We start from the raw sequence: 9054 nt of genomic DNA, 5'->3' as shown, positions 1-9054 counted from the left end.
CTACTTCCTTCTTAGAAACAATGTCTAATGTATACGCACAAGGTAATAATTCCAAGGGTGATAAATCGGGCGACCTAGGGGGCCAGCTGTGTTTCCATTACGCGAAAACCCTTAATTGCAAAAGAACTCCTTCGTGAACTGCCGAGCCAATGAAGAAAAAGAATGTAGGGCTCCATAACGCTACAACCACATTTTTTTTTTCAACACAACCAGTGGCAAATTTAAAGCTATTTCAGAAACGACGCCCATTAGAACGCAGTCTGTGTATTTCTTTCCAGTCAAGTTTACGCTAGGAAAGTAAGGACCAACGATGAGGCCGCTATAAGTACAACACCAAACATTTGCTGACCATCTTACCTGGTGCATATGTTCACGTAGCCAGTGTGGGGTCTGGTAGCACAAGTAATGGGCCTTGTGCAAATAGACGTTCGTATCCCTGCAAACTTGGGCCTCGTCAGCCGAAAGCACTCAGTGAAGAATTTCCGGTTCTTCGTCGCACTGAATCAGGCACCACTTGCAAAAACCAAGGCGTTTTTGAAAGTCATTTGGTCTCAGCTCCTGGTGAAGGCACACATTATATGAATGGTAGCTATTCTTGAAAGTGACCACCGAACTGAAGCCGGGCTCATTCCATATCCGCACACAATTCCCCTGACGCTTGCTTCCGCCATGACGGAGAGGTACGCCAGGACACCGATGTCAGTAGTAACGGTAACGCTGGCGGGTCGCTTCTTTTTGGAAACATGAACTAATCCAGTAGTCTTAAATCGATTAAATATCGACTTAAATGTAGAACGAGTGGACGCATGACGACCAGGTTGTTGGGCAGCATACAGTCTGGATACCAACTTCGCGTACACTTGCGCGCACTTAAGCGATCACGATGTCCACCTTCCCGGCAAAGCAGTATTGGTGTTGCGCTGGCGCGTCCACCCTCAGAATGTTAACGCTTCAACGTTGAAGTCTTGTTCTTTACATGGACCAGGTGACACTTCCACACATTTAAGTAAATTGAAACCTTAACACTCCAATGGCCATGTCGCCCGTGCACCACCCAATCAAGCACCTCAAAGGCAACCGGCAGCGCTTTTCGTGAAACTTTCGCTACAAGTCACACGAACAACTGCCTGATGGCCTACAGCCGCTGCCGCGCAAGCTCTCCTTGCTTCACGGACGAAGCACTTGCGTGATGCACTTCCTAACGCCCAAAGATTACAGATTAAAAGTAGCTAAACCTTGTCACTATATGAACGGATGATGACGCCTCCCATTAAGCTCATCTGATAGGCATATCAAAAGTGGCGGTGACAAAGAAAAAGAAAACTGTAAGCTGAGCATATCGGCGCTCTGAGAATGTACGGACGCGTAGTTGACGATAACAAGCCTTTTACTTGCGACGAGCAACGAGGCAAAAGATAACACCACTCGCATTCCAAGCTGAGTGTCCAGGCTCCATAGTCGGGGAAATTATCGCAGGCGTTACGAATTGCGCTCCACAGACTTTGCAACATGTCATCAGCGAATGTCGCTTTTGCACTATATTTCCTGCTCCTCATGCGCTGAGTTTCGGTATGGTGCGAAAAAAGAAAAAACGGGAGTATTTCTCGCGCTGTAGTGCTTTAGAAAATGACTTTTTCTGCGCTTTAAAAGCTTAACAAAACAGCTAAACGGCCGAGTTGGCGGTACTTATTGAAAGGTAAACAGCACAAAGACGAAACCGATACCCAAGCCCAAAACAGACTCCATTCGTAAGCATTTTGCCGCGCTTGCTGCCGTAGATCTTTATATGTGCATGAGTGTGCTCGTCATCCCCAACACCAAGTACATGTGGTTCTATACGACCATCGGCAAATTTCATTCGAAACTCTGCACGTGTAATGCTTCCAAGGAACGCCACTGCCGAACAATCGTGAAAAAATGTAACAAAATGTTTGATCACCCTACCCCTTATGTAATACCCCGAAAGGGGTCTTTAAGGTAAATAAATGAAATGAGATGAAATTACATTCACATACGTCAGGCAGTACGATATGCGCCTTCCACGAGTTCGTCGCACATTATCATCACGGATCGCAAACGCCACCGTCGCTGCCCGAAGGTGCGTAGGATGTCAAGTACCACGACGTCTTCGCTTTCTTTTGCGCAGATCGTATCTTCGTGGCGGGATGCACGAGGGGCCCTAGTCTGGCAGTCTCTGCCAGTCGCAGGAAAAGCCGGTGTTTGTAGGCGAGCGGTGCCAGCCTGGTTCCTGCTTTCGCGCATTGAACAGCGGAAGCATCTCCTTGTTCTCGGGCCGCCAAGTCGCTAGAATGCTGCACGCTGACAGAAGCCCGTGAAGGATTTGTCCACGCGGGTGAAGCTTCAGCGCTGCTGCTTTCTGCGGAAGCCAGGACGACCGGTACGCCTTTTCCGAGGAAACTAGATGAAAGCTGGCACCGACGTAGCCCAAGCTCCATCTCGGCATCGGAGTCTGGCTCCGGATGCATCCGCGTTGGAAATTGCACGCCATCGCCGAGGCTCGTGAAAACGGGGAACGGCCAGAGGAAGACGCTGGTGCCGAACACCTGCACAGGGCCCCCGAGACAAAAAGTGATAGGCATGCAAAGGATGCAGTCATACGAGGGGGCACCCAAAAGAAACCGGACTTATTTTTGTTTGAACTTATTTGCTCACATTTTAAGCACAGACCTTCACTCTCCTTCAAAGTATTCCCCACTTGCAATGATACGCTTGTCGAATCTTTCATTCCATTTTTCAAAACATTGTTTAAATTCATCTTTTGTGATGCTTGACAGTGCCTTCGTCGTTTTTTTTTTTCACCTCAGCAACATCAGCGAAACGCTTTCCATTCACCTATTTTTTCATTCTAGGAAACAAAGAAAGTAGCACGGGGCAAGGTCAGGAGAGTATGAGGGTTGAGGAATAGGGGTCATGCCATTTTTGGTCCAAAATTGTCGTAGAGACAGGGCTGTGTGCGCAGGGGCATTGCCATGATGGAAAAACCAGTCACCTGACCGCCACAAATCTGGCCGCTTCCACCGCACACTGCTGCCCAATCTTTTCAAAACATCCAAGTAGAAAGCCTGGCTAACTGTCTGACCCTGCGGAACAAATTCTCAATGGACGACTCCTCTCACGTCGAAAAAACAAATCAGCATTGTTTTGAGGTTTGGTTTCACCTGACGAGCTTTAATGAGGCGAGGTGAATTTGAAGTTTTCCATTGGCATGATTGTTGCTTTGATTCAGGATTCGATTCAGGAACACTTGAGTTGTATGCGCCCCTAGTGGCAAAACGTGGTACCACAGAAGCTTTGCCAACAAAAAAATTTAGTTCGGTTTCTTTTGGGTACCCCCTCGTAATAATCAGGTATTTGAAAGCAGTCAGGATTCACTCATAACGCGGCTGACGTCTAAACAAAATGTAAATGCACTAAAGCTCACATCGATGCTTACGAGACTCTGGATTCTCTCTCTCACTCACTCCTCTTCTTTCACTCCGTTGTTTATGAATCTCTCAGGGCGCGGCACAGGTGTCCGCACGGAGTGAAACAGTTACTGCGCCTTTCCTGTCCTCATAATGATTATTATTTACTAGAAATTGAAAAAAGTACACCACACCGGAGAAAAAAAACGGAACATTTGATACTATAGAGCCGCTAAGTTTCGCGAGTCACAAAACTCTTTATAAAATTTTCACGACTCTCGATACCAGCTACGGTGGCACAGTGAATGAGCAGCAGCTATACGTCACGAGGTAGAATCCCGTCGCTGCGGCTGCGTTATGACCGAGGCAATGTTTAAAACACACAAAGATGCTGCGCGATGTAAGTGAACGTTAAAAAACCACCCAGGACATCAGTTATTCTGAAGCCCCCACTTGGGCGTCTGTCATTGAAACCGAAGTTAAACCTCGTTAGGGAGGTCAAGTCTCACACATTATGTTTTTCTCTAGCCGCACACCCTTCAAAAGAAAAAAAAATTAAACAACATAGATACAGCAGCGCTGTGTCTCGTCCCTTCTCCCCTCGTGTTTGTGCTAGTGCGCTGCTTTTTGCCTAGAACGTAGTAAGCTTAGGTGCTTAATGCATTATTCCGTGCGAGCTATTCAACTTCGCGCTGTGCTATACAAGTCGCCCAAATTGGTCGTTGAAAGCCTAGGTATAGAAAAGGCCGCCTCCTGTCGTTATCGCTTATGGCGTGCATTTTTATACGAATCCTTCATTCGACGACCAAGCTCGATCTGTACCCAAAGTCGATCAGAATCCCTTTGGGCAGCGTGCACAGCCCGACCTTGCTTCTGCAACTACAATGATCTTGACACTGTTGAGCGCAGCAGCGGGCTCCTCTCTCTCCTGCCAATCGGCCATAATAATAAATCAACTGCGCGCTTTGATTTCCCGTCGTGCTTGGCTGTGACGTCACGCCAGCTGATGCGTGCTCCGCACCTGCTTCTCCTCGGCTCTGACGTCCCGCCAGTTCGGTTCACGCAGCCTCACGTTGGCGCTCTCGCTTTTGCGCAGCCCAACGGGCGATTACTCCCCGGGGTGATTAACCCCCATAGGGATAGCCTCCGTGTGTTATCGTGGTCACCACACTGGGATTACTACAGAGGTGTCGCCGGTCCGCACTGAATCTCCGATCGGGAACGGCTCCTATTAATAGCTATAGCAGTATACACTAACTCTGAAGTGTCCATGACTAGATCATTATCTTAGGTGGTGTACCGTTTCACATGCAATTACCAGAATAACTGTGCAATGGCTGCCTCGTTGTATCAAGAATCACCTGGGCGAAGTTCTTGCGAGGGCCGATGTCGAAGGAGTCCCCGGTCTCGGCGAAGGTGTTGGCGTGCACGCCTTCCAGCGTGGTCTCGTTGTTGTAGACGAGGCGCATTTGGGCACTGAAGAAGCCGGCCACGAGCAGGGTGAGGGCGCCAGCCACCATCGCCAGGAAGCCGATGTGCATAAGGCTTCCAGCCGTCAGCTCATGCGTGCTAGCGGCGTTCCATGCGCACGACGTGGTAGTGACGAAGGTGAACGCTGCCAGCAGCGCCACGTAGAGCAGCGTGAGGAGGAAGAACTTGTAGCTGCTGAAGCACACGCAGTTGTTCAGCCAAAGACAATGGTGGTCCATTTTAGGAATGCACCTGAAGGGTAGCGAATTGTGTTGTCTCACTCAGCTTGAATTATTCTTATATCGAATAAAGTCCAAAGGTACTTTCTGTTTGCGGAGAAGCAGCTAATTACAAATTAGAGAGGTTTAAAAGAAGCTGAACCTAGAGGTGAAGTGAGGCAAGTCTCGCTGTTATGTATGGACTTGGTAAGACCAGAATATGGAACAGTGCTTCTCGTCGACATCAGATTCTCAGATGGTGTGAAGAAATTTTCAAGGCGTGTAAATGAATTGGCAGTGCATTAGAGAGGTTACAGGTCGTCCACTTATAGCTTGAACACGCGAGCGACATCACTGCGCTCTTCACAACGCCAGTGTTTCCGTCACATGTGCACGTCAAAGCGAAACGGCAGACGACGAGAAATGCCAGCTCCAGGTTCCTCAACTCCTGAGCCATTATGCTACAATACGTGGCCATGCAGGAAGCCACACGAAGAGCGCAGCCACACCCCTCGCGTGATCAAGATTACATTCCCTGAAGCTTTATGGCCCAGAATGCATGTTAATAATTTTAAACTTCTACTTAAAATACTGTTCAATTTTGCTCGTATTTTCCTCTCCGTCGGTCAACACCAGCAACCGCTCAGTGACATGAGGCCCTCCAATCGCAAAAACAACAAGGGTGCACAAGTGTCATTATGTTATGTCAATGTGTTAGCATTAAGTGCATTTCGTGAGGAGCTATCGTTACCGCCCTTGCGCATTAATGAGCGAAAGCTGATAGACGTTGGCTGATTGGCCCTCCACCTCCCATGGTAGCCCCTACCACCAAGCTATCCCCATGACAACCACCTTCCGGTTGCGCATTCCTAGCCACCCTCCAGGTTCTTCCCATGGCAGTCGCCTTCCGGACTCTCTCTTCTCTCTCCTAAAAGTGGAGGTAGAGATTTTTCACCCTCCATTTCGCCACCTGCAGGTCGTAGGTGTTAGCAGGTAGTGTATACAACGTTACAAAGCTGGATGCCTTCATTTCTTCAGTAGGGCGCTGCTAGTGACAAAACTCTTTCTACAGGAAACTTGGAAGGTGCCATTTATCGTTTCTATTGAGGTGGGTGGGCGGCTTTATGAGTATGGGCAATTGAGCGGTAATAAGGAGCAGAACTGTGTGGCGGACGCGTATACAAAACCCCTTCAAGCAGGCTTGAATAAGTAAAGTGGCACCTTTTGCACGAGGAGCAGTGGTGGCAGCGGTCCGGCTTGACGAGGCCGCACTGGCCGCAGTAGCGTACGCTTCCATCTTTAGCCCGTGTCAAAATTCCCCGCGTGTCGCTCAGCACCTCCAGGAGCTCCTTGCGCTCATCGTACGTCTTGCTGTCTTCGATCAAGCTGCGGGTCCCGGGGCTCACGTAGTACCGCCTCGGTACGGGCGGGATGGCCGCAGTGGTCGCCTGCAAAGCAGCCCAATGCATGCCCACTGGTTTGCCGGCTCCTTACATCGTAATCCTGCTGACCCTCAGTAACAGAGGTGTTTTGGAAGCTAGTTAACGAACACGACGGCTATCACCTGCAGTTCCAGCTGCTGGAAAATGCTGCTAGGTCTCAGTAATCCTGACGCACTAATTTGGCCACAACACGTAATGTGATGTCTTTAGACAGAAAAAAATTGGACCTTTCAGCGAGCTGAATATAGGAATCGAGCAGCAAGGATGAATCGGGCATTCCGTATGATTAAGGAGCATTCATTGTGATTCTTAATAACGCAACTGTTTTGTAACATTTCTTTGTTGTCTTGTTCGGAGGAAATATGTACCTACAAAGGCATACAGTAAGCAAAACCAGTTGAGAGTTCATCCCACCGTATTCCTCAACCGTGACCTCGGCCAGAACCATCGGATAGCTTTAACATACCCGCGCCGTCCTGTTAACTTGCGTCACCTCTCACGCAATACGCACCCGCAGGAAGGACCACAGTGCCAGGAACAGGAGCAGCAGAAAGAGCGACGCCAGCGAGAAGCGCTCCACGTCATCCTTGACCAGGGCTGGGCAGAAGACGTGCACGTAGGCGTAGTAGGCCCAGCCGAACGTGGCCAGGACTCCGACGACGGGAAGCCACTCGGTCGCCGAACCTCGGCGAAGCAGGACGGTGGGGACCGCCGGCATTCGGACAGTTCTTTCTCTTCTTCCACTGGTAGCCCCAGCTCAAAGCGCGCGGAGCACAACATTCTTCTTCAGCCTTAGCCGATACTTGAAGACATATAACCTCGTGTCAGGTAATTTTGTCGTATGGACAATATCTAACCGTGAGACGAAGAATCGTCAGTTGACGTTGGCCCATTTACGTAAACTGCCAAGAGGCAATCTACGTTACAGGAGTGGAAGCTGGATTTTACCTTAAGGCAAGGTTGTGCATCGTTATAGTGTAGTACCGTAGGTACTGTAGTCATAAAATTGGGTTAAAAATCTGTGTTTAAATTCGAAAGCCTGTTTTCAGTCCCATTATAATTTCTGGGTGAAACGAGAACTCGAGTGGCGAAGATCGGCTGCCTCAGCTGGCATGCGCACTCATGTTGTAATTTTTTATGCGGGCTGCAAGGCACAGCAGATAAAGAGAACCTACATTCTTTCATCGAGCCGGCTGCTTAAAGGTGTCGCTTACGTCAAAATGTGCGGATGCCGTTTAGTGACCTGAAATTTAACGCACTGCCTTCGAACTCCTTCCAGAAATGGGTTCGTGTTGGGTTTTGTCTATTGCGCCAAAAGCTCATGATAAATGGGGCAACTGAACTAACGCCGATTGTAAACACTGGTGATGTTGAGTCATAGAGCTTAGGTCTAAAAGTTTTGCAAGCCCAGAGACGGTATACTCTCATTTTCCCGTCGTCTTAAAAGTGTTTCCTCAGTTATCTTCCACGCCTTTGCTGCAAAGAATTTAAGTATCTTACAAGAGAGGTAGTCTCACCGTTGGGATTTCTCTTGCTTCAGACACATTTCTTGGCGCCATACCATGCCTTCCGGCAATCAAAATGATATGCCTTTAAGATCATGGAAGTGAAGGCCCAGAAGAGTGCCGGATGTAAGCTTTAAGTGTTGCGTCTTGTATAAAACCATAACGAGAAGCGTTTGTATACACAATGGGCGTTCATAGCGAAGGGGGCCGAGTGATCTCCCTGGTCCTAAGGCCCCAGTGCGGATCAGATGAATAATGGGGCGTCTGTGTGTGGTCGCGAGAGGGTTCCTCAGGTTGAGAAATGCAGGCTCTTCTGCCCTTCCCCCTCCCCCAGTCTCTCCTATGCGGTCGCCAGGAAGCGCATCCTGGAATCGTATGCCAGGTCACGTTGGGGATTCCTTTACTCGGTGTCGAGGCTAGGCACCTCGGACCACTTCTGTTGACAACCGTTCTGGACGCACTTGAGACGCGTAGCTGCATTTAACTAAGGCTTTGGCTCTTCGAGGTTTGGCAAATACCAAACACTTCAGTGCACACCAGAGTAGTAGGCACGTTTGTCTGCACACTGTCCTATTGTTCTTCAGGTGCGTATTGGGCTATATGAAAACTCTCGGAGCTGCGTGCTTCGATCTCTTTATTTCCCCGAGCTTTTCAGCACCTGACGAACGATATCAACAAGATTTTCATTTGACAAACCGAAAATTCTCCTGCAAGAAATTTAGCTACGCTGTTGATTAGCACGCGCATCTGTGTTTGCCGGGACGGTTTATTTTTTATTCATTTGAAAAGGTCCCCTGCCTAAAAACAAAACAAAAAAGCGCCTATTTGGTCGGCTTCACCATCACTCTGTCGTCCTAAGTGTGAGGGGCGGAAGTCACATTGTCAACCACACTGTACTGGATAGCTTGCTTAGCTAGGTATGCATGTGCTACTAACCGATGAGCAAAGCGGAATTAGTAAAGTCACTGTTCTAACGGCTTTGTGTTGTTGTTTG

General features: G+C 48.8%; 1 protein-coding gene across 1 annotated transcript; it reads right to left on the bottom strand.

Moving 5' to 3' along the window:
• Window positions 1-2063: 2063 nt before the first annotated feature.
• LOC149358529 (palmitoyltransferase ZDHHC15A-like) lies at window positions 2064-7276 on the bottom strand. Its single transcript, XM_089567563.1, has 4 exons — window positions 7067-7276; window positions 6335-6561; window positions 4787-5147; window positions 2064-2564 (listed from the first exon to the last, which is right to left on the bottom strand). Exons 1-4 carry the CDS (start codon window positions 7271-7273, stop codon window positions 2064-2066), a joined length of 1296 nt encoding a protein of 431 aa, XP_089423689.1. The 5' UTR covers window positions 7274-7276.
• Window positions 7277-9054: the final 1778 nt, after the last annotated feature.

The sequence above is a fragment of the Amblyomma mixtum genome, chromosome 2, assembly GCF_055824585.1.
Source record: "Amblyomma mixtum isolate Tamu chromosome 2, ASM5582458v1, whole genome shotgun sequence".
Taxonomy (NCBI): Eukaryota; Metazoa; Arthropoda; class Arachnida; order Ixodida; family Ixodidae; genus Amblyomma; species Amblyomma mixtum.
Note: the sequence above shows the minus strand (reverse complement) of the source record. Positions and strands in the feature narration are given on the sequence as shown.

Bases quoted from the DNA above. Each gene is read 5' to 3' on its own strand.
- LOC149358529 (XM_089567563.1), bottom strand. From the start codon at position 7,273: ATGCCGGCGGTCCCCACCGTCCTGCTTCGCCGAGGTTCGGCGACCGAG. The intron at 6,562-7,066 runs GTGCGTATTGCG...GCTGCTTTGCAG, and splicing joins CACTGTGGTCCTTCCTGCGG to GCGACCACTGCGGCCATCCC. The intron at 5,148-6,334 runs GTGCCACTTTAC...GCTACCCTTCAG, and splicing joins CACTGCTCCTCGTGCAAAAG to GTGCATTCCTAAAATGGACC.